Source organism: Pleurodeles waltl, chromosome 5, assembly GCF_031143425.1.
Source record: "Pleurodeles waltl isolate 20211129_DDA chromosome 5, aPleWal1.hap1.20221129, whole genome shotgun sequence".
Classification (NCBI taxonomy): domain Eukaryota; kingdom Metazoa; phylum Chordata; class Amphibia; order Caudata; family Salamandridae; genus Pleurodeles; species Pleurodeles waltl.
This window is the reverse complement of record NC_090444.1, coordinates 80795974-80821410: the sequence shown is the minus strand read 5'-3', so window position 1 is coordinate 80821410 and position 25437 is coordinate 80795974. Positions and strand designations below refer to the sequence as shown.

Here is a 25437-nt window from a genome sequence, read left to right as displayed (position 1 = left end):
CTTCTGGGGTCTGTACCTTCAGGTTGGACTAGGGCCCGGGGTGAGGCTTCCCTCCCCGTGCCCTCCCTTCTGGGGTCCAGCACCCTCCAACTAGCAGTGGCCTCCTCAGAAGACAACATGGTAGGGGCACTGTTATCAGTAGCCCCTCCCTCCAGGTCCGGGGGGGACACCCTGAACCTGGCCTATAAGCCCAGGGTCTGTACCCTCAGACTGGATCACTGCCTGGCAAACCAGGACTTTCTGGGAGGCACACCTACCCCCCACCAGGTCAGAGTTTAACCTCTGAACCTGGTCATCCAACCCAGAGTCACCACCCTGAGGTTGGACAATTGTCCGGCACGCCAGGACTTTCTGGGAGGCACACCTACCCCCCACCAGGTCAGAGTTTAACCCCTGAACCTAGATATCCAACCCAGGGTCACAACCCTGAGGTTGGACAATTGCCTGGCACACCAGGACTTTCTGGGGGGCACACCTACCCCCCACCAGGTCAGAGTTTAACCTCTGAACCTGGCCATCCAACCCAGAGTCAATACCCTGAGGTTGGACAATTGCCTGGCACAGCAGGACTTCCTGGGGGGCACACTCACCCCCCACAAGGGACACACCATCCCCAAGGGCCACACAAGAGGCTGGTTGGCGCAGGTCTCCTGACCTCTGCCCATCCGACAGAGTCTGGATCTCCCTCAAATCAGAAACGGTTTCACCTGGGTCATTCCTGGGGTGCTCTGCTCTCAGAGCTAACCCCTGACTCTCCAGGTCCTCCACTGGGGTCCGCAACCCCCTCTCAACCCTCTGTCTGGACTTCTGCACCCCCTCACAAGGAGTGGTACTGCCAGACACCAGAACTGTTGGGATGCTGGCTACAGTCACCCCCCAAGTTCTTCTGACACTGCTGGGCTTCCCTCAACAGGTAGTCCTACGGTACAGGCTAGGCTCTGGGACCTATCTGGGACACTATAATCCTCTCCCACCTCACTTGGTTGGGAAACACCTAGACCACTCCCTTCAGGAGCACCCCCAAATGCCTCTTCAGACTCTCTGGTACTTACCCAGAAGTCTGCCTCCATTGTAAGCTCTCTGGGGTCAGAGAACTCACACTCCACCTGGTGTTGGCGTAGCTCTGGAAAATAAGGACCAGACATATGCTCTCCAGCAATTACATCACTCTGCCCTTCGCATGTATTAACCACAGTACCCTTCACCCAACCATCCAGTAACTCAGCCTTGGAAAACCACTCTACTTCACCCTCCTGAGATTGGTGAGACATTATCTGACTGTCCCTGACACTCAACCCATACTCCTCTGGGATGTCTCTACACTCTATATCCAGGACGTTCACCAGGGGGGAACCCTTTTCTCTGTTGCTCTCTGCTAGAGCCAGTAAAGTGTCCCTCCCCCCAGTAGGAATATGACTCCCTGTGCCAGTTCCCCAATCCTTCTCAGGGACCCTGTGCATAACGGGAACTACCTCATACCCTTGAACCACCTGGGGTGTGTCAACTCCCTTCTTCAAGTTGGGCCCCACATCTCTGGGCCTGTGCCCTTCTTCAGCAGTACTGGATGCAAGATTTTTGCTGCCACCATCTGAACTGGACTCAGCCCTCCCGGCCTCCAGTTTCAGCTCTTCACAGCTCAGCTCTTGAGCTGCAATCTTTTCTTTTTCCAGGGCTAAGAGTCTTGCTGCCTCAACCCTTTCAAGATACTCCTCTATCTGTTGCTCCTGCCTCTTTTGAGCTAGGAGCCATTCATCTCTCTCTGGTTCTCCTTCCTCATCTGAGTAGTCTTCCTCCTCATGTGAGCAGTCCTCCTCCTCATCTGAGGGGTACTTAGTCATTTGGTTTCTTGCTGCCTCTCTCTCTGCCCATCTTTATTCCCCCCAGGTTATGTAGGTATCTAGCAGTTCCATCTTAGTAGATCTCCTTGATACAGGAAGGCCCCATTTTCTGCAAAGCCTCCTTAGGTCAGCCTTAGTGAGGTGGTCAGTAGGCACAAAGTATGACACACAGTAGATACCCATTCTCAATCTGATAAGGTATCACAGGCAAAAAACAAAATCCAAAGTCCAATATATCAATAGTATATCCAGGAGGACAACAGAGAACAAAAAGCAAAAAGATGAAAAATCAAGTTGACCTTCAACTGTGGGTAGGTAGTGAAATACTTAGCTACTGTATGTCACTGCACAAACACAAGTCCTATCCTCACCGCTGATCACCAATGTTAGAAATGGGTTTTTTGGTTGGCAGTCAGGTCACCCTCTGTCCAAGCAAGAACCCTCACTCTAGTCAGGGTAAGTCACACACAATCCAAATTCAGCCTGTGCCCACCCTCTGGTAGCTTGGCACGAGCAGTCAGGCTTAACTTAGAAGGCAATGTGTAAAGCATTTGTGCAATAAATCATACAATACCATAATATAGCACCACAAAAATACACCACACAGTGTTTAGAAAAATATATCATATTTATCTGGGTATTTGCAGGTCAAAACGATCAAAAATGCAATATGGATTTGTAAAGATATCATTGAAAAGTGATATAAAGTGTTTTAAGTCTTTAAAAAGCAACAGAGTCTCTTTCAAGCACAAAGTACCTGGTTTGGAGTGGAAAATCTCCGCAAAGGGCCGCAGAAGAAGAGATACGTGGAAAAATGGTGTGTGCGTCGATTTCCCCCCAGCACACACGGACTTGCGTCGTTATTTTTCACGCGGGGAAGTCGTGCATCGTTTTCCGGCACGCGGACAGTCTCTTTCTATGTGTCGCGGGGATTACCAGATGTCCCGGGTCTGTGCGTGGATTCTCCTGCTTGTTTTCCGGCTGCGCGTCGTTTCGCGGGGCTGTGCATCGAAGTTTCGCTCTCACGGCAGGCGTTGCGTCGATTTCTCCTCTGGAAGTCGGGCGGCGTTGTCCTTGCGAGGCCGCGCGTCGAAGTTCCGGTCGTCCCGAAGGCGTCGCGTCGGTGACCGGCATTTTTCTCGCCGCAGAACAAGCTGTGCGTCGAAAATGTTGGCGCACGAAGCGTCCAAGTGAAAAAGAGAAGTCTTTTTGGTCCTGAGACTTCAGGGAACAGGAGGCAAGCTCTATCCAAGCCCTTGGAGAGCACTTTTACAGCCAGACAAGAGTTCAGCAAGGCAGCAGGCCAACAGAAAGGCAGCAGTCCTTTGTAGAAAAGCAGACAGGTGAGTCCTTTGAGCAGCCAGGCAGTTCTTCTTGGCAGGATGTAGTTTCTGGTTCAGGTTTCTTCTCCAGCAAGTGTCTGATGAGGTAGGGCAGAGGCCCTGTTTTATACTAAGTTGTGCCTTTGAAGTGGGGGTGACTTCAAAGAGTGTCTAAGAAATGCACCCGGTTCCCTTTCAGTTCAATCCTGTCTGCCAGGGTCCCAGTAGGGGGTGTGGCAGTCCTTTGTGTGAGGGCAGGCCCTCCACACTCCCAGCCCAGGAAGACCCATTCAAAATGCAGATGTATGCAAGTGAGGCTGAGTACCCTGTGTTTGGGGTGTGTCTAAGAGAATGCACAAGGAGCTGTCAACTAAACCTAGCCAGACGTGGATTGAAGGGCACAGAAAGATTTAAGTGCAAAGAAATGCTCACTTTCTAAAAGTGGCATTTCTAGAATAGTAATATTAAATCCGACTTCACCAGTCAGCAGGACTTTGTATTACCATTCTGGCCATACTAAATATGACCTTCCTGCTCCTTTCAGATCAGCAGCTGCCACTTCAAACAGTGTATGAGGGCAGCCCCAATGTTAGCCTATGAAGGGAGCAGGCCTCACAGTAGTGTAAAAACGAATTTAGGAGTTTTACACTACCAGGACATATAACTACACAGGTACATGTCCTGCCTTTTACCCACACAGCACCCTGCTCTAGGGGTTACCTAGGGCACACATTAGGGGTGACTTATATGTAGAAAAGGGGGAGTTCTAGGCTTGGCAAGTACTTTTAAATGCCAAGTCGAAGTGGCAGTGAAACTGCACACACAGGCCTTGCAATGGCAGGCCTGAGACAAGGTTAAGGGGCTACTGAAGTGGGTGGCACAACCAGTGCTGCAGGCCCACTAGTAGCATTTAATCTACAGGCCCTAGGCACATATAGTGCACTCTATTAGGGTCTTATAAGTAAATTAAATAGCCAATCACGGATAAACCAATCAATAGTACAATTTACACAGAGAGCATATGCACTTTAGCACTGGTTAGCAGTGGTAAAGTGCCCAGAGGTCAAAAGCCAACAACAACAGGTCAGAAAAAATAGGAGGAAGGAGGCAAAAAGTTTGGGGATGACCCTGTCAAAAAAGCCAGGTCCAACACTTTGCATGAATACTGACAGAGTGTCAGTGACTAGTGATAAGCCTTACATGAATAATGACAGCGTTTCAGTGACTAGTGATAAGCCTTACACGAATAGTGACAGAGTTTCAGTCACTAGTGAAAAGCTTTTCATGAATAGTGAGCGTTTCAGTGACTAGTGATAATTCTTACATGACTAGTGACAGAGTTTCAGTGACTAGTGATAAGCCTTACATGAACAGTGACAGAGGTTCAGTGACTAGTGATAAGCTTTGCATGAATAGTGACAGAGTTTCAGTGACTAGTGATAACCCTTACATGGACAGTTACAGCGTTTCAGTGACTAGTGATAAGCCTTACATGGACAATGACAAAGGTTCAGTGACTAGTGATAAGCCTTACATGGACAGTGACAGAGTTTCAGTGACTAGTGATAACCCTTACATGGACAGTCACAGAGTTTCAGTCAGTGACTAGTGATAACCCTTACATGGACAGTGACAGAGTTTCAGTGTCTAGTGATAACCCTTACATGGACAGTCACAGAGTTTCAGTGACTAGCGATATGCCTTACATAAATAGTGACAGAGTTTCAGTGACTAGTGATAACCCTTACATGAACAGTGACAGAGTTTCAGTGAGTAGTGATAAGCCTTACATGAATAGCGGCAGAGTTTCAGTGACTAGTGATAAGCTTTGCATGAATAGTGGCAGAGTTTCAGTAACTAGTGATAAGCTTTGCATGAATAGTGGCAGAATTTCAGTGACTAGTGATAAGCTTTGCATGAATAGTGACAGAGTTTCAGTGACTAGTGATAAGCCGTACATAAACAGTGACGGAGGTTCAGTGACTAGTGATAAGCTTTGCATGAATACTGGCAGGGTTTCAGTAACTAGTGATAAGCTTTGCATGAATACTGGCAGAGTTTCAGTGAGTAGTGATAAGCCTTACATGAATAGTGGCAGTGTTTCAGTGACTAGTGATAAGCTTTGCATGAATAGTGGCAGACTTTCAGTGACTAGTGATAAGCTTTGCATGAATAGTGGCAGATTTTCAGTGAATAGTGATAAGCTTTGCATGAATAGTGACAGAGGTTCAGTGACTAGTGATAAGCTTTGCATGAATAGTGACAGAGTTTCAGTGACTAGTAATAAGCTGTACATGAACAGTGAGAGAGGTGCAGTGACTAGTGATAAGCTTTGCATTAATAGTGACAGAGCTTTAGTGACTAGTGATAAGCCTTACACGAATAGTGAGTTTCCGTTAATGGTGATAAGGTTTAACCTAATATAGTCTGTCTGTGGGTGAAACGTGTAAGACTCGGAGAGTACGCAGAATGCTAAGGGCCTTCCAGTGAGTCATGTCAGGCTTTCTGTTAATGTTGTCATGCTTCCTGCAAACTGGGACAAGCTGTTGGTCACTGATGATAGGTATTCTGAAATGGTAAAAGGCCTTCTATAAAAGGTACTTTGCTGTCTGTAAAAGGTGACAAGGTTTCTGTAAATAGAAAAATACATTCTGCCAACGCTGCCAATAACCCTACCAACTCAGCTAACTACTATGACACTCCTACAAGTGTGACAGTTCAGACTATTCCAGGCCATTCAAAGCTTTAAGAATGGCTTAGGGCGCAGGTATTATTAATATGCAATGCATTTTAAATAATGAACACTCTATTCTTTTGCACATCTCAAAATTAGCCAAACAGCGCCACTATCATACGAGTACCAGCAACTATTGGCTCAAAATAAGCACTGGACATGCTGCGAAAGAGAGGTGCCATACTTCACTAAAAGGCGTGCCACTCTGTGCCCAAAAATCAACATGGTTAGAAAAAGCCTTGCCATTCTTTCCACAAATGGTATCATGTTTGAAAACAGGGATTCCTCATTTGCCCAAATTGTGACAGACTTACAAATAGAAATACTGCACTTCGACCAAATGGTGCAATGCTTAGTAATAGATGCCACACTACGCCCACACAGCGACATACTAAGACACTTAGATGCCACACTACGCCCAAATGGCATCATGCTTAAAACAGACATGCCATACTTTGCTCAAATGTTGACACATTTAAAAATAGTGATGCCTGTTTTAGACCCAAATAGTGACATGTGTTTGTTAATTCTCTCCTCATCAGACCTTCTGCCCTGTGTACTTGGTTAATGTTTCCAGCATATCCGCAGGGGACGTGATTGCTTCAGCCAAAATGCAAGGTAAGTTGTGATGTCGTTGTTCACCACTTGAAAATGAGATGCTCTTTGATTGCGTTTAGTGCACTGTGTGCCACACAATAAGGAGGTTGCATGAGCCTGCTGTCCCAGTGTGGTAAGAGGCGTGCTTTACTTGCTTTGGCATATACAAAAAGGTGAACAATGAAATGCTGCATTAATCTCAGCCATTGGTAATTAAATGGGCCGCATCCCAGTCCATTATTATTTTGCACACCACGCCACCTCAGCTTGGACCCAGCCATAAGCAAATCAGTCTTGACCCTAAACCTCATGAGAACAGTCCATCCCAAGCTGCCAGGCCAGGCCCTTCTGGAACTGGAATACAAGCATCCCTTGACCAGTTTTGCCCTAGTTAGGGCTCCCTGGTTAGTGATTCCAGTGACATAGTGTGCACGGGACCCACGTCTGGGGATACTTGTCCCAGTTAAAGTAACACTCTAAAGTATGAAAAAAAAAGCAATGGATGCGATGCATGAATTAATATCAGCCACTGGTGATTACTTGGGCCGCATACCAGTCCATCGTTATGTTCTACACCATGCCACCTCAGTTTGGACCCAGCCATATGCAAATCAGTCCTGACCCTGCTCCCCATGGGAACAGTCCAGCCCGAACTGCCAGGCCAGGTCCTCCCTTGACCGGAATACAAGCAACAAAACAAAATGGTTTTAAAGAGTGCTTAATGTGTACTTTAAAACCATTTGTTTTTGTTCTGTTTATTTGGAAGCAACGCAAGTAGGAATGTGACTGGCAGGTCCCTTGCAACAAAACCAGCCCTCCCCAGCAGAGAAACAAGCCCACTCTCTTCCAGCCCACCGAAACGTCTGATGCTCGGTTGGCTATTCCGGCACTGTTAGGCTTTGGCACAGAATAAGAGCGAGTAAGGTAGAAAGGGGGAAAGAAACAGGAAGAGAATGAAGAAGACAGTGACAAATGGAGAAAGCCGGGATGGAAAAAAGTGAGCTAAAGAGGCAGGGAGTGTCTGGTAGTGGATTAAAGAGGCATGAGGAGGAATCCAGACTACACATCTGTGGTATTTCGCACACTGCCACGGGCTTCTGAGAAGAAGCTTTGGCCCAGGCACCTATTCTTTTACAAGTTAAGCGCTGGCGGGCTCTGAGAATATCAGTAAGACAACCTGTTAACCCGTTGCATTCATGCTTGTATGCAAGCGAAATGTATGAGCCATGTGATTGGCATGTGTGAAGCAATTTAAAATCCATCAGCTACCTCCACACTCCTAAAGGAACTGTAGCACAAATTCAGTGGTCCGAAGGGGCTCGACAACCCGTTATTGTCCCTTTCTGTCTGAAAGAGTCAGAGCCGATAAAAGGCACAAAGCAGGAAGCCGCACTCACGCCAAAGCAAGAGACAACACCTTGAGCTGGACAGATTGTTAATGCTCGCATTCGGCACTTTCATTGCTTTGGCTCCATATTGTGTCAGTGCTGCTCATCTGCAGCCATTTATGAAGAAAACACAAAATTGCTTTACGTTCGTCTCCCAACTTTGCTCTCAGCTGTGTTTTCTCAGGTTTTTTCTGAAAAACAGAAAACACTTTTGGGCTTATTGACAAAGATAACTTAAGGCCTGATTATGAGTTTGGCAAGTCTAGGACCGCCAAACTCACGGTGGCGGTCAAACTGCCGCAATCTTGCCGATCCGACCACCAGATTACGATCCTGGCAGTCAGACCTCCAGGAGACCACCGCCTCTCCCGGGATCAGTGATCCCGACGTGTTGGTAGTGGTGAAAGTCGTGGTCCGCCACGGCGGTACCGTGCTGATCATGACTTTCCTTTCTGCCAGCCTTTTCATGACGGGCTCTCTGCCATGAAAAGGCTGGCCAAAAGGCAGAGTTGGGAGCCAAAGGGGGACCCCTTTACTGGCCATGACCATGCCGATGGCATGCAGGGGCCCCTCTGTCAGCATCCTCGGAATGGGCACTGTCTGCTCTGCTATAGCAGACGTTGCCCATTCCGAGGGTGCTGTGTGTGACAGCACTGGCCCGGCTCCCTGAGCCCAGTGCCGCTGCACTGTTTCTGCCAGGCTGACCGGTGGGAACGTCATAATACAGCATTTCTGAAAGTCAGCCTGGTTGAAACATCGTAATACGATGGCGGTGAGGCTGCCAGTTTGACACCCGCCTCACCACTGCCGTATTGGAGTTCAGGTGGGTCAATCGCTGAACTCGTAATCAGCCCCTTAGGCTTGTGAGTAATTTACACTTGTAATTGACTCTTTCACTTTTGAATAACTTTACTATTTTTTTCTATTACCAAAATCTGAATGTAAAGTTACTCAAAAGTGCAGACTTAGACGTCTCCACCCTTTGAAAAAAAGGTGTAGCAAAATGTATGTGTTACTACTGCCAAAAAGAAACAGTAGTAAGTCTAGTACCACACATGGCCAACCACTTATCCTTCCCATAGAAAATAATGGAGACAGACATAAAATAAAACGTCAACGGAAATAATCTAAAGTTAATCCAACTATTGAAAATACTTCAAAATATCATTAAAGATAATTGAATGTTAATAATATAAAAATCATACATTGTTTTATATATTTAAAACATATTTTAACAACCTTTGGAATGCAGGTATTAACTTATTTCTTTATTATATTCAATTAATAATTGTTAATGTATAAGAAAATATTTTTACTTTGTGGGGATTTATTTTTTACTTTAAAGTTCAGAAATAAAGTTTAATATTATTCAATATATTTAAATTAATCAATAAATTATTTAGAATTAAGTAAATAATGCTGTAGCATTATTCTTTTAAATTGTATCTAAAAAACATATAAAAGTATTTACAGTACTTTTTAACACAAAGTATAATTTATTATATATTATTCAACTTTTACCAATTCTTTACCATAAGAAGATCTCCACCACACTTTGGAGTCTCCCTATGGTAAATATAGGGAAAAGTAGAAAATGTATTTACCTAAAAAAATAGTAACAATATATTTATGTAAAATTTTATATATATATATATATATATATATGTTCGATGGCATGTGTAGCTGCAGGTACACATGCTGTGCACATCCCGCCATCTGGTGTTGGGCTCGGAGTGTTACAAGTTGTTTTTCTTCGAAGAAGTCTTTTTTCGAGTCACGAGACCGAGGGACTCCTCCCATTTCGACTCCATTGCGCATGGGCGTCGACTCCATCTTAGATTCTTTTTTTTCCGCCATCGGGTTCGGACGTGTTCCTTTTCGCTCCGTGTTTCGGGTCGGAAAGTTAGTTAGAATCTCGGAAAAATTGTCGGTATTGTTTGCGTTCGATATCGGGTTAGTTACAACAGATCGACACCGAATTAAGAAGAGCTCCGGTGGCCCTTCGGGGTTTTTTCCATCCCCGTCGGGGCCTGGTCGGCCCGGCCACGTGTCTCTTCAAGGCTGATGGAACGGACCCCATTCCGCTTCTGTCCAAAATGCCATAACAAGTATCCATATACAGATCAACATCTGGTCTGTAACTTGTGTTTGTCACCAGAACACAAGGAGGATACTTGTGAGGCCTGTCAAGCGTTTTGGTCCAGGAAGACACTCAGGGACCGAAGAGCAAGAAGACTGCAAATGGCGTCGGCGCCGACAGAACAAGAGCGTTTCGAGGAGGAGGAAGAAACATTCTCCACCCAGGAGTCGGACTCTGAGGAGATCGATCCCGAGGAAACGCCTAAAACCGTGAGTAGGACGTCGAAACCAAGAACTCACGAGAAAAGCGCTAAAGCCCAGGGGACGCCACCGCCAACAGGCCATGGCTTAACCCGAAAAGTAGGTGACCGTTCATCGGCACCGAAAAAGGGCGAGCTGGTGTCGAAGTCATCCGACTCCGGTCGAGATACCGGCACACAGCAATCTCGGGCCCGAGATAGTGGCTCAGAGAAGATTCGGCACCGAGACAGCGGCACCGAAACGGGTCGGCACCAAGAAAGCACGACGCCGAAAGTAAAAAAGGTTTCGTTGGAGCCGAAAAAAGCAAGCGAAAAGGTTTCGGTACCGAAATATCCGGCCTCGGAACCGAAAACAAGTTCCTACACTGAGGAACAAGGACTGTCCACACAAATGAAGACACATAGATTTGGACAGGAATTACAGGCAATAGAGCCAGATCACACACAAAGACGGCTCTTTATTCAAAAAGATACAGGGAAGATCAGCACTCTTCCTCCAGTCAAAATGAAATGCAAGCTTGCCTTCCAAGACAAGGACAAACAGCCACACGCAAAGGTGGCTAAACAAGTAACACCGCCACCATCCCCACATCACACTCCACAACCATCACCGGTAGCCACTCCACCAATGATGCAATCCCCAACTCATACAGGAATGAGTCAAGATGACCCTGACGCATGGGACCTTTGTGACGCACCAGTGTCAGATAATATTCCAGAATGCTATCCAGCTAAACCATCGCCACCAGAGGATAGTACAGGCTACGCACAGGATGTGTCAAGAGCAGCGACATTTCATAATGTCAGCCTTCATTCGGAGCCCATTGAAGACGACTTTCTTTTTAATACACTGTCGTCCACACACAGCCAATATCAGAGTCTTCCTATGCTACCCGGAATGCTAAAACACTCCAAACAAGTGTTTGAGGAGCCTGTTAAAGGGAGAGCCATTACTCCAAGAGTAGAGAAAATATATAAACCGCCACCAACAGACCCAGTGTACATTACACAACACCTAACACCAGACTCTGTTGTAGTGGGAGCAGCGCGCAAAAGAGCCAACTCTCATACTTCAGGAGATGCACCACCTCCAGATAAATAAAGTCGAAAATTCGATGCTGCTGGCAAAAGGGTGGCGGCACAGGCAGCAAACCAGTGGCGTATTGCAAATTCGCAAGCTTTGCTAGCCAGATATGATAGGGCCCATTGGGATGAGATGCTACACCTTATTGAACATTTGCCCAAAGAGTTCCAAAAAAGAGCGCAGCAAGTAGTAGAAGAAGGACAGGGTATCTCCAATAATCAAATACGGTCAGCAATGGATGCTGCAGACACAGCTGCTAGAACTGTCAACACAGCAGTAACCATAAGGAGACATGCATGGCTGCGTACATCAGGATTTAAACCAGAGATACAGCAAGCTGTGCTGAATATGCCATTCAACGGACAGCAGTTGTTTGGGCCGGAGGTGGACACTGCGATCGAAAAACTTAAGAAAGACACTGACACGGCCAAAGCCATGGGCGCACTCTACTCCCCACAGAGCAGAGGCACATTTCGAAAGACACAATTTCGAGGGGGGTTTTGAGGGCAAACCACAGAAGCCACAACCTCACAAACAAAGCCCACTTACCAGAGCCAGTATCAGGGGGAGGTTTTCGGGGACAATATAGAGGGGGACAATTTCAAAGGAATAGAGGAAAGTTCCAAAGTCCCAAAACTCCTCCAAACAAGCAGTGACTTCAAGGTCACAAATCCCCAACACATAACACCTGTGGGGGGGAGACTAGCCAAGTTTTACAAACATTGGGAGGAAATAACAACAGACACTTGGGTCTTAGCAATTATCCAGCATGGTTATTGCATAGAATTTCTCAAATTCCCTCCAAACATCCCACCGAAAACACACAATATGTCAAAATAACATATAGATCTTCTAGGACTAGAAGTTCAGGCATTGCTACAAAAAGAAGCAATAGAGTTAGTACCAAAACAACAAATAAACACAGGAGTTTACTCCCTGTACTTTCTGATACCCAAAAAAGACAAGAGTCTGAGACCTATACTAGATCTCAGAACATTAAATACCTACATCAAATCAGATCACTTTCACATGGTTACATTACAAGACGTAATCCCACTGCTCAAACAACAAGACTACATGACAACACTAGACCTAAAGGATGCATATTTCCATATACCAATACATCCTTCACACAGAAAGTACCTAAGGTTTGTATTCCAAGGGATACATTACCAATTCAAAGTGTTGCCATTCGGAATAACAACTGCACCAAGAGTTTTTACAAAATGCCTACCAGTAGTAGCTGCACATATCAGAAGGCAGAAAATACATGTGTTCCCGTACCTAGACGATTGGTTAATCAAAACCAACACGCTAAGACGGTGTTCACAACACACAAAATATGTCATAGAAATCCTCCACAAACTAAGTTTCTCAATCAACTACACAAAGTCACACCTTCTGCCGTGTCAAACACAGCAATACTTAGGAGCAGCAATCAACACAGCAAAAGGGATTGCCACTCCAAGTCCACAAAGAGTTCACACATTTCACAATGTGATACAGACCATGTATCCAAATCAAAAGATACAAGTCAAACTGGTGATGAAACTACTAGGCATGATGTCTTCATGCATAGCCATTGTCCCAAACGCAAGGTTGCACATGCGGCCCTTACAACAGTGCCTAGCATCACAATGGTCACAAGCACAGGGTCAGCTTCTAGATCTGGTGTTGATAGACCGCCAAACATACATCTCGCTTCAATGGTGGAACAGTATAAATTTAAACCAAGGGCGGCCTTTCCAAGACCCAGTGCCACAATACGTAATAACAACAGATGCTTCCATGATAGGGTGGGGAGCACACCTCAATCAACACAGCATCCAAGGACAATGGGACATACAGCAAAAACAGTTTCACATAAATCACTTAGAACTGTTAGCGGTATTTCTAGCGCTCAAAGCATTTCAACCCATAATAAGCCACAAACACATTCTTGTCAAAACAGACAACATGACAACAATGTATTACCTAAACAAACAGGGAGGCACACACTTGACACAGTTGTGTCTCCTAACACAGAAAATATGGCATTGGGCGATTCTCAACCACATTCGCCTAATAGCACAATTTATTCCAGGAATTCAGAACCAGTTAGCAGACAATCTCTCTCGGGATCACCAACAGATCCACGAATGGGAGATTCACCCCCAAATACTAAACACTTACTTCCAAATGTGGGGAACACCACAAATAGATCTATTTGCAACAAAGGAAAACTCAAAATGCCAAAACTTTGCATCCATGTACCCACAAGACCAATCTCAGGGCAATGCGTTATGGATGAGCTGGTCAGGGATATTTGCTTACGCTTTTCCCCCTCTCCCACTCCTTCCATATCTAGTAAACAAATTGAGTCAAAACAAACTCAAACTCATACTAATAGCACCAACATGGGCAAGACAACCTTGGTACACAACACTACTAGACCTCTCAGTAGTACCCTATGTCAAACTACCAAACAGACCAGATCTGTTAACACAACACAAACAACAGATCAGACATCCAAATCCAGCATCGCTGAATCTAGCAATTTGGCTCCTGAAATCCTAGAATTCGGACACTTAGACCTCACACAAGAATGTATGGAGGTCATAAGAAAAGCTAGGAAACCTACCACTAGACACTGCTATGCAAATAAGTGGAAAAGATTTGTTTATTACTGCCATAATAATCAAATTCAACCCTTACACGCATCTGCCAAAGATATAGTAGGATACTTACTACAATTGCAAAAGTCAAAGCTAGCTTTCTCTTCAATAAAGATACATCTGACCGCAATTTCAGCCTACCTGCAAATTACGCACTCAACTTCATTATTTAGGATACCAGTCATAAAAGCATTTATGGAAGGCCTAAAGAGAATTATACCACCACGAACACCACCAGTTCCTTCATGGAACCTCAACATTGTCTTAACACGACTCATGGGTCCACCTTTTGAGCCCATGCACTCTTGTGAAATGCAATACTTAACATGGAAAGTTGCATTTTTGATTGCCATCACATCTCTAAGAAGAGTGAGTGAAATTCAAGCATTTACCATACAAGAACCATTTATTCAAATACACAAGCATAAAGTAGTTCTACGGACATATCCAAAATTTTTACCAAAAGTGATCTCACCGTTCCACTTGAATCAAACGGTAGAATTACCAGTGTTCTTCCCACAGCCAGATTCGGTAGGTGAAAGAGCACTGCATACATTAGACATCAAAAGAGCACTAATGTACTACATTGACAGAACAAAGCTAATTCGAAAAACAAAACAACTATTTATTGCTTTCCAAAAACCTCATACAGGGAATCCAATTTCTAAACAAGGCATTGCTAGATGAATAGTTAAGTGTATTCAAACCTGCTATCTTAAAGCAAAGAGAGAGCTGCCTATTATACCAAAGGCACACTCAACAAGAAAAAAAGGTGCTACCATGGCCTTTCTAGGAAATATTCCAATGACCGAAATATGTAAGGCAGCTACATGGTCTACGCCTCATACATTTACCAAACACTACTGTGTAGATGTGCTAACGGCACAACAAGCCACAGTAGGCCAAGCAGTACTACGAACATTGTTTCAAACAACTTCAACTCCTACAAGCTGAACCACCGCTTTTGGGGAGATAACTGCTTACTAGTCTATGCACAGCATGTGTATCTGCAGCTACACATGCCATCGAACGGAAAATGTCACTTACCCAGTGTACATCTGTTCGTGGCATTAGTCGCTGCAGATTCACATGCGCCCACCCGCCTCCCCGGGAGCCTGTAGCCGTTTAGAACTTGATCTTGAACATTTGTAAATTTGTAAATATATTACTTTAAACTTCATTATGTACATACGTATTCACTCCATTGCATGGGCACTATTACTAGCATACACAACTCCTACCTCACCCTCTGCGGGGAAAACAATCTAAGATGGAGTCGACGCCCATGCGCAATGGAGTCGAAATGAGAGGAGTCCCTCGGTCTCGTGACTCGAAAAAAGACTTCTTCGAAGAAAAACAACTTGTAACACTCCGAGCCCAACACCAGATGGCGGGATGTGCACAGCATGTGAATCTGCAGCGATTAATGCCACGAACAGATGTACACTGGGTAAGTGACATTTTCCATAAATATATATATATATATGAATGTATATATATATATAAATATGTCATCCAAAGATTAGCAGTGCACTCCATCAAGGTGCGAATAATTCTTGATTTAATTAACTTGAAACAAAAGAACAGAACAACGCGTTTCCACCGCAAGGTCTTTATCGAGTTCAAACATCCAGTTCACACTTAGTTTGTGATGTTAAATAATGCTTTGTTGAGAATTTTAGCAACTGTCTTAACCATCTTGTCTTAAATTGTGGCTTGTGAATAACAATGGGCTTACACTGTTGTGAGTGGGTGCATGTCCCTCCCTACCCCTCACTTATCCCCTACTTACTTTTACCTAAATCCCTCCCATTTAGTAGTAAGTATGCCTCTTTTTCAAGCCACTCTCCTGGTTTCGTCTACATTTACCACTGAGTAGTAAACTTACATGTGTGAGGATCTTCCCATGGAAAAGATAGCAGTGGTGATTCACACTTGTAGGTTTGTGAATAGCACTTTGCAGTACTTTAGAAGTACTATTAGTGACTAGACGCCTTTAAGTATTTGCATAGGGATTGCTACTACTGCGTTATGTGTCCTGTGTAGCCCTTTGTGCTAAGTAGAACCATAGAGCCGGTTATGGTGAGGATTTGTTGAGTTACTGTCATCAGGTTGGGTTAACCTGCCACCATCACACTTTTAAGGCAGTTTAATAGTAGGCTGTGGTTTATGGCATTGAGTAATATATAGAGTACTAATTATGAGTGCCAGTAATCTTCCCTACCAGTGCTGTGCTAGGTGGCCGTAGTTCTCGTTGGTTCCATTCGTGAAGGTTGCTGTTGATCTGACAAGGGCCAGGTTGTAGGAACAAAGTGTTGCTGGAAGACAGAGAGGGCAACCTTCAGTCATCGAGATGACTCTGCAGTGCCTTACTGGCAGCTACTGTAATTCATTCTTGGATGGGACTGATGGGTGCAACTATGCAGGCTGAGGAAATATCATTAGGCAGATGAGAGAACGAGGAAGGGTCAGTCAGTGTGATCAAGTGGGAAAGGCAACCTTCAGACTCTAGTCTCCTGCCACCAGAATCAACAGTGGAACACATCCACGGTAAATCAGTGTGGCCACATGTGTTTCATGTACAGTTTCAAGCTCAAGTGCATGGTATTCCTGGTTATGTCATTCCTTTCTACAAATGTTATCAACACATTGAACTGAGTGCCAGATCAGAGTAAATATGTTAGAGACTGCCTGGTGGATCTTGAGGCCTTCTGGGCATGCAGTTGGAGATACCACAAAATACCACAAAGTACCACTGAGTTTTATAGGGTACCACTGAGCAGTCATAGGATGTTAAATGCTCATCTCTCCTGGATTTCAGCTTGTACCACTTTTGTTTCTCAGGACATAAATGTACATCCGTTTGGTCAATGATGAAGCGATAGCGTGGATGGATATTGTGAATATACAACTCATCTCGATATGCCCCCTGTAGCCTGCTTAGGATGCTGTCAGACAATTCATTTGTTGGGGTTCATTGGCTCGCTCTTAGGCTCTGGACCCCACTGTGCTTTTTTCTTGTAGCCTCTTCAAGCACCCAATTAATTGATGCCCCCCCTCACCATGTGTGGTTGTGGTTCACATGCTATGCCAGTGCATGACTCACCTTTCCTAAAATCTGTTTACATGCTTCCACATGTGTGGTACTGTGGCGCGATCATCACTCTGGTGTAATTGTTTTTTTCAGGTAAGGTAGTACACGGCGAGACGACAACAGCACACGCCACACTGAGCGGCATTCACTATTACCACCAGGAGTGGTCTCACGCTGCAGCCTACGTCACCGTGCCCCCGCTGAGGCTGGACTCCAACACACCAACCTACCTCATGGGACTGCTTGCTAAGTAAGGCGATTCCCCTGTCCTTCGTCTTTGCACGTGCTGGTCTCTCCTTCTGCGAGTCTCTCGGCTACTGTGCGTGGTGTTCAGCTTTGTGCACTCAGTGGTCTGTACATCTGTGGCCTTGGGTGTGCTGCCATTTTATGCTGCTTCAAGCTTTTAATACTTTGTTTCTGTATGTAACGCGGTGTGTCGTTTCAGCTTCGTACACAGCAAGTCAGTGTGCATGGTCACTTGCACGAGAGCAGTGCTCTCTATTGGGACTTGTGTAGGTTGGAAATGTCTCACATATGCACATAATTTGTTCTTATTGTGGTCCATGGCCTTGAAGAGATCCTTCACTTTAATGTGAATATGATGTCGATAAGCTTCCTACATAACTATGAGATTTCCGTAGTGCTGCTATGATGACGCTCCTTTCATTGGTGGACGCACACGTTAGCATAGCTGCTTCGATTCATTGATTCCTAACACATTCTGCTACAGGGGTGGGTTGTGAATTTCTAATTGCACTTGGAGAGTTCCATGCATGGGCCCCCTCCTCAAACACTCATAGTTGCTTAGATACACACAATGTATGTAGATATATATTCAACATTATGTCAATTTGAGGGTCTGACAGGCTCACCGAGCTGTGCCCTTACGCACAGCACCAACAGTCCTGCCTTTGTTTCATATGTAGACTGCATTGCAGGAAGTCGTGCTCGTTGACCAAAAATGTGTCACATCCACGGATAGCTCGTCTGATGCCAGCCCATGTTGGCTGCGCTTAAGTTTTCCCTGATCTCTTTGTCCCCTACCTATGACACATTGTTAGTTTATCGCCACTGGAAGGAAATGTCAAACTTCCCTAAAAACAGTGACTTCAGATCCCTTTACTTTACAGTGTGAATGACCTATTGTCTTATACATAGCACACATATGTCAGAGATAGGTAAATTACTGGGAATATTGTGACCAGGCAACAGCAGAATCACATGGACCAACAAAGAGTTCTGGATCAATGCCCGTCAGGGTATCAGGCACACTGTGGTGCTGAGTCAGTTGCCCTAGACTTTATAGACCACATTCGACTTCAGAGTGGTTAAGGGTCCAAGCAGTGCTGGTCCTCTCACTGACCTTTGACACAGGATGTCATTTGTGGGAGCTGGAACCCCTTCAACGTGCTGAATTTGATTGCGTCACATTCTACTTGACCCACCGTTCTACGTCTGCACATCTTGGACTCTTCTTCTCTCAACCAACCATCTCCTGGTGTGGCGGTCCACGCATGGATCACTGGTGCCATCATGCATATTTAATACATATACCAAGCATCTTCTTACTCGCAGCAGCATCTGGAACCTTAGACTTCAGTGCTACGCTGATGACTCACAGAATGTTAGTAAGGTGCATGGCTCTTCCAGGCCATACCAAGATCTCAGTATCTCGCTCAGACTTATAGCGATGCTGATGCAGTACAGTGGGCTTTGACTAAAAAGGGGAACAAGTCTAGATGTATGCTAGGTAAATCTGGTGTGCACCCTGAAATCGCCCCCTGAATATTGATGGGAGGAATATTGAGGACACAATGTTGAAATAAATGATTGACTGGCAAGTAAGTCTAGATTTTCTTTGAGCCCGCTTATATTTACCTACGCTGTACAGATATCTTCAAGGTCTGTAGATGTGGAGTTAAGAAAAGTAAATCTATACTTTTATACCTTTTTCGATATTTTGTCCCTCCACAATCTGTCCTCAATATTCTTACACAAAGTAACTCTGGGGGTCGATATTCAGTAGTACAGCTGTGAATGCCTCACAGTTATAACTCTCTGTCTAGGAAAGTCAATGTTCACCTCTGACAGTATAACATAAATCCTGTAATCCTCAGTGACATTCAATTTATTGACCGTAGAAGGACTAGTGAACTCGCAAATCGATAGCTGCAGCAGTCTGTATCTGGGAGCAACTACAAAACTATTACCCATGCGCAGAATCGGTAGAGAAGGAAGTCACTTTACCAGGATGAGGAAACCAGGGAACCAATGGTAAGACCAGTTAATGCAGTAACACGAAGAGGCCACCCCTGAGACAGGACCAGAAGACCCTGGATGTGGAGGAGACAAGCTCCTTATTGAAATACCACCATTCACCACATTGTCACCACTGAATTGGTTTCTTCTACTTTTCATTGAGCTTGCATTATTGATTTTTCATTCATTTATTGGGTTTTCTCCAAGAAATAAACTCAAGAACACTCAAATGTTTATGAGGGATACATAGAAAACAGAGTTGATTGTTGGCATACCCGTATACTGTCTGCCGCCTCAGTCCAGAACCTCAGCGTTGATATCCTTGTAAATAGTTCCAGACGAAAATCTTAGAAATTGTTTTTCGTAAGCAAGGGGCAGGCTATGTATGCCCTCTCTGTCCTACCCTACCACGAAGAAAGGTTTATGCACTGCACGGTCTTGTCAGATGTTCCTGCCTCCTCTTCAACAGAAGAAGTTTGAGCACTAAACTCCATCTTCTAAACTAGTATGTGGCCACTGCCCCGGATCACGCCTTTGGCAGAGTCCACGTCAAGATGTTTAGCACTAGCTTTGGTTTGGTGCTGGACACAGGAACCCTGCATCACTCTAGATTTACCTTTTTCCAGAGACAGAGTTGGAACAGGAGCTGATGTCTAAAATGACTCCACAGCCATTTGACATTCTCAGTGAAATTGGGCCCAGAATAGGACATCATCGTCGAATTCATCACAGTGCTCCCTGAGGGCCAGGCCCTAGGTACAACCTCAGCATCAACAGGTCTCTACAGACAAACTAATTTCAAAATTACCTTCAGCAGCATCATCCATTTGGCTGCCTAACCACTTAAAAGGAGACGCAAGATAATGTAATAGCTACATTACTAGCCAATCACTGAGCAACTCACAAGTTACTGAGTTACTCTGTCTGGCAAAAAATGTAAAAATGAGCTATAAACACATGTTTTAGAGCCACAAAAGCACTTGGTTTGTGGTGATGACAGAAGACTAGAAGGTCAAAAGACTGGCTGTTTCATCAACAGGAGGACTAGTGAGGAAGACCAAAGTGCAATAGTGTAGATACAGTGGGCATTCTGTAAATATTTTGAGAAAAGTCTCCCTTGGATGAGGGAGGTTTTCCAGAGCACCTTGGCTGTATGTAGAAGCAGGATGGAGATGTGATTTTCTGTAGGATGGTGCTTAATTACCTGGGGCTTAGGCATAGAACCGTGTCTTCCAAGGAAATCTAACCTGTAGGTCTTGTCTTATTCTCAGAATAATGAATTACCTGCACACGTCTTGATTTGATTTCTGTGGACAGGGGCTGAATTGTTTGGCCAAGCAGGGCTACATGTCCCTTCCCTCTTAGAGTGCAACCATTATCAGTGGGACCATTTACTAATAGGACACACTGGCGTCTCACAACCCCTCCTGCGTAGGTGTTTTTACTTCAAGTACTGATCTGTGGCAGTGAAAATCGTTAATTATAAGAGCCGGGATCCCTTACTCAAATACGGTAATTCACTATTTTAGGTAATCTAGCATAAAATAGATGCTAAGTGGTGATCACATCAACAAACATTGCAGCCATCTTGTGGAAGGGCATCTCAGTCTGTGACCAGTGCTGTGAATAAAGCACTGGTGGGCTGCTGGGGGGATGCCAGTCTCTTGGGTTGTGTTATCGCTGAGCTCCTCCACTGCAAAAAACATGATTCCACAGCGGTAATTCAACGATTTCAATGAAAAACTTGTTTCACCTTTGGTAGCTTGGCCTGAGCAGCTGGACATTCACCAGAGAAAAGGGTGCTGTGTTGCACTTGACAACCCAATTAAACAATGCAGTTAAAGAAATAAAGAACTTAAAGGTCCACACTAAGGGGGGTATTTACAAGCCCCTTGCGCCACAGGTGTGTCACTTTTTGTGACGCACCGGCAGTTCATGTTCCACATCCATATCTACGAGGCCACACAAAGCCACTTTGCGTGGCTTTTCATGGCCTCGTAGATATGGGGTAAAGCAACTCAGCACAAGTCTCTGCGTTGCCTAAGACTGCGTCAGAGAGACGTTCCACGAGCGTTGCGGTTGGTGTTCCCACGCAACACCTATGGGTTTTGACGCAGTCCCAGATTTACAAAAATCTGTAAACCTGGGAATGCATCAAAACTGTACGCCTCCCCAGGGCAGGTGCTACGAGGAGAAATATCTTTATTTCTTCTCGTTGTTTCCTCCTTCTATGTGTGCTGCATTTTGCAGCACACATAGATAGAGGAAAACACCTCTCTGGATTGTTTTTGTGCAAGAAGGTGCCTCTTCCTGCACAAAAACAATCATGCCAACAATGCCGACACCTTTGCACCATGGTGCAAGGTTGCCTGCTTTGGCGCTGGGCAGCAACTGGGGACCAGCGCAGGGGGAAAGACAGAAATGCACTGTATCTTTTAAATACAGTGCATTTCTGCCCTTTCGAATTGGCGTAGGGCACTGCAGAAAAAAAACTGACAATACTGCCCAACGCCAATTCCTTGTAAATATGCCCCCAGGTTTAAGAAGAAAGAGAAAAACATGACAGGGAAACTGACACAAAAATGAACAATTATGAATTGGGGCTAAAACAGTATGAAACATAGATAAAGAGTATAAAGAAGGAACCCTCAGGCCAAGGATGCTCACAGAAGCCAGTAGGGCTTGGCAGAAGTCATTTATCTAAGCGCTGTGAGCCTGATACTCCCACAGTAGTGACTAGCTCCTGCGTCTCCAGGCTAGTTACAGAACAAGGTTTCTTCCTGGGGATGCACTGGGACTGACCTCAGAGGCAGACCTCCAGCCTCATAACATCAGTTGTTCTGGGCTCCACACAAAGGTCTCTAGATCCTGCCTCAAGTACATCAGTCACCTCCCTCACCCTCTGAACTGGTCAGCAGACTCTTCTGGTCATAGACCTTCTACCCTTCAAGCTGTCCAGCTGGTTCATTTCAAACAACTAGCACGCCAATGTTTGGTGATCCTATTCCAATCCCTAAATGTTCTAATACTTACAATACAGTGTGATGTAGGTTCTGTGGCTGGTGCCACCAAAACCCTCCCAGACCCCTTTGCAGTTGAAATCCAACATAGTTGATGATGGCATTGTGACTAAGATGCCTGTTACTACCCGCGACTCCCTCTGCCAGTACTGGTTAATCCAGGTCCAATTCAAAGGCCTTTGAATACTCCATCCCTCGCCGCACACAACCCCTGGTGTCTCCACCCCCCCACGGATGAGTCCTAGTGGGTCAGGGTATCCCTCCCGTGCCCTCTTTCCTGTTTTTTTACTAATTCAGGACACTTCGACAGACTCCCCGTATCCTGCAATGGCTGCTGCAAAATCTTCCTTTAAGTTGCGGCCAGCCAATCAGCAGGATGAAAAAGATTCACAGAAGATAAAGTTCTCTCAACCAATCAGAGGCCCTTATATTTTGAATGTACTCTACCACAGAACTCCCATGGCACTTCCGGAGGAGCAACCGTCCAGATATCAGTAAAGTTTTAACCCCTTCATTACCACCCGAGCACCCTTTTAAAAGCACATTTCTTGAAAAACAATTGAGACCAAATAACAAAAAGCCTACTTTCTGAGTAAAGTTATAACTTTCTGTCAGATTTGATGTAATTCCATTCAGCCATTTTTTATTTATTGCTTCAGAAAATGTCCTATCGGAATTAATATGGGGAATCAATGATTTGGAACCCCCTGTTTTCTCCTGGCTTCCACTTGACAGATCATCCTGAAACCTTCCAGGAGGAAGCTTAGGTGGATAAACTTTATTTTTGGAACGTTTTGTGAAGATAAATCAAACAGCACCAATGTTATTAGTGTCTGTTCATAAGCGGCCCTCCATCTTGCCTTTGATCCAGCACCATGGGGCAGGAATGCAGACAAATATAGCAGCACAAGGTTTTGTTGGCAGAGGCCTGTGTGCACTTGTGGATGTTAGCATCAGAGCCCTGTAAATACACAGTATAACACAGCAGTGCGTTCTGTAATGCAGCCATTCATTTATAATAGATGTCAACAAATGTGTCCTGGCTTTGAGAGTGCGCGCTCTTCATGCGTCCATTGGTGCACTGCGTTCTGTTTGTGCATGTTCAGATGCTTGTTTAGCTCTCTGAGGCCCAGATGCAACACAGCGCTGTATCTACAGAGATATGGCACTCTCCTCCGCTCTCCCTAGGGCTGGTGCAGAATTAGGCTCTTCCAGTACAAAATACTATGCTTAGAGGGACTTTACAACTTTTCTTACTTTTTATGTGCTGCGCAGTGTAGCACACTTGCAAAGTTGGAAAAGAAGGGAGAAGTGAAAGCATTTCAAGTGGTGTTCATTTTTGGTGCAAACCTCCAGCTACTAATGTTAGTAGATAGGATGTTGCATCAATACTCATGGGTGGTAGTGAAGAAACCCTTATTTACCACCCATAGAATGCCCCTTGACACAGAGTAACACAAAGCAATGCTTTAGGATGGTTTGTGTCACTTTTTCTTACAAACCAATGCAAATATCAATTTACGTTGGTTTGTAAATCCCAAAAAAGATTTTGTGTGGGGTCTGCATTAAAAAAGCAATGCAAATCCGACACAAAAACTTTCTAAATCTGGGTCCCAGTCTCCAGCTGGAGCAGATGACTTGTGCTGGCGACGTTGATTATTGCAGGTGTCTTGACATCATCTTTCTTGTTGCTCCTCAGCGACACTCTCAACGTGGTAGCTTCTGATCACAGAAACTTTACCACAAAACAGAAAGCTATGGGTAAAGAGGACTTCACCAAGATCCCTCACGGCGTCGGAGGAGTCCAGGACCGGATGTGTGTGATCTGGGAGCGAGGCGTGGTAAGATGTCAAAGATCTCGGTCACTGTACCTTTCAGAGTGGTCCTGTCAGCATAGGCTGCTAATGCACCTCTTAGTCCAAGTCCATGACCAGAACCCCACAAACAGACCAGAATTCATAAGCAATCCTCCAGAATGTTCTTCGCTGGCACCAAAATCCATGCGCAGCCGTTCTCAAGCAACCCACAATCAACCTGGTATCCACAAGCATCCTCTCGTGAGCACCTCACAGTGGTTCCCCGGTAACGCCCAGTGACCTTGAAACATATGACCAGCACCTCCCACTCATCTCAAAATGGCACCAGAATCCACAACCATTCCTTCCACAGGACAATGCAAACACTGCAGGACATACAATAAGCAACTCCACAGCCCTCTGTCCCTCCTTTCTCTCGTCCTTCCCTTGCTACTGCACCATCTTTGGTTATTTCTTCTGCTTCCCCTCTCTTTTCATTTCTTCTGCTTCACTTTCTTCTTTCCCGCACACTTCTGCTCCTTCTCTGCCATTCTCTCTATTGCCTTCTTGCCTCTCTTCCCTTCCTCTTACAGTCTCTCCTTTCGACCTTTCTGCGTCAGCTGTGTTACCTTTCCTACCCACTTTGGCCCATATATATATACTCTGTTTGCACCGGATTTGCGTCATTTATTTTGGCGTAAATTCAGTGCAAACTTAACTCCATATTTATACTTTGCCGCTAGACCCGTCCAGTGCCAAAGTTATGGAGTTTGAGTCATTTTTTGTACATGAAAACCTACCTTGCACTAACGACATGCAAGGTAGTCATTCCCGTGCAAAAAATTACTCTAAGGCATGTGCGCCTTATTTATCCTCCGGCGTCAAAATGACGCACAGGAGGAGGCTGGCCTTAAAACATGGCGCCAAGCTGGATTTGCGCTGTTTTATCACACCTGGGTCAGGGCAGGCGTTTAGGGACCTTTGGGCTCATTTCCACAGTGGGAGACCATGGAAGCAGTCCACAGGTGCCCTTCCCTGCACCCAGGGACACCCCCTGCCACCCTTGCCCACCCCTGGAGGACACCCATGGATGGGGGGACCCATCCATGGTGAGTTCAGGTAATTATACATTTTTTTTTTACTAAGCGGCATAGGGGGGCCTAACTTGGGCCCCCCTACATGCCACTGTGCCCAATGGATATGCCCAGGGAACAGAAGTCCCCTGGGCATGGCCATTGGGCAGGGGGGTAAGACTCCTGTCTTTGCTAAGACAGGAGTCATTTCCATGGGGGTTGTGCGCCAAAAAATGGCG

The 25437-nt window shown here is 45.3% G+C and overlaps 1 protein-coding gene across 3 annotated transcripts in view; it reads left to right on the top strand.

Moving 5' to 3' along the window:
* DPYSL5 (dihydropyrimidinase like 5) overlaps nucleotides 1–25437 on the top strand; it is a 234814-nt gene that overhangs the window by 177149 nt on the left and 32228 nt on the right. For all 3 annotated transcript variants that reach the window (XM_069233635.1, XM_069233634.1, XM_069233636.1), the window contains exons 7-9: nucleotides 6437–6512; nucleotides 17144–17300; nucleotides 24029–24170. In XM_069233635.1, the coding sequence (XP_069089736.1) occupies nucleotides 6437–6512; nucleotides 17144–17300; nucleotides 24029–24170 (375 nt within the window). The remainder of the gene's footprint in view (nucleotides 1–6436; nucleotides 6513–17143; nucleotides 17301–24028; nucleotides 24171–25437) is intronic.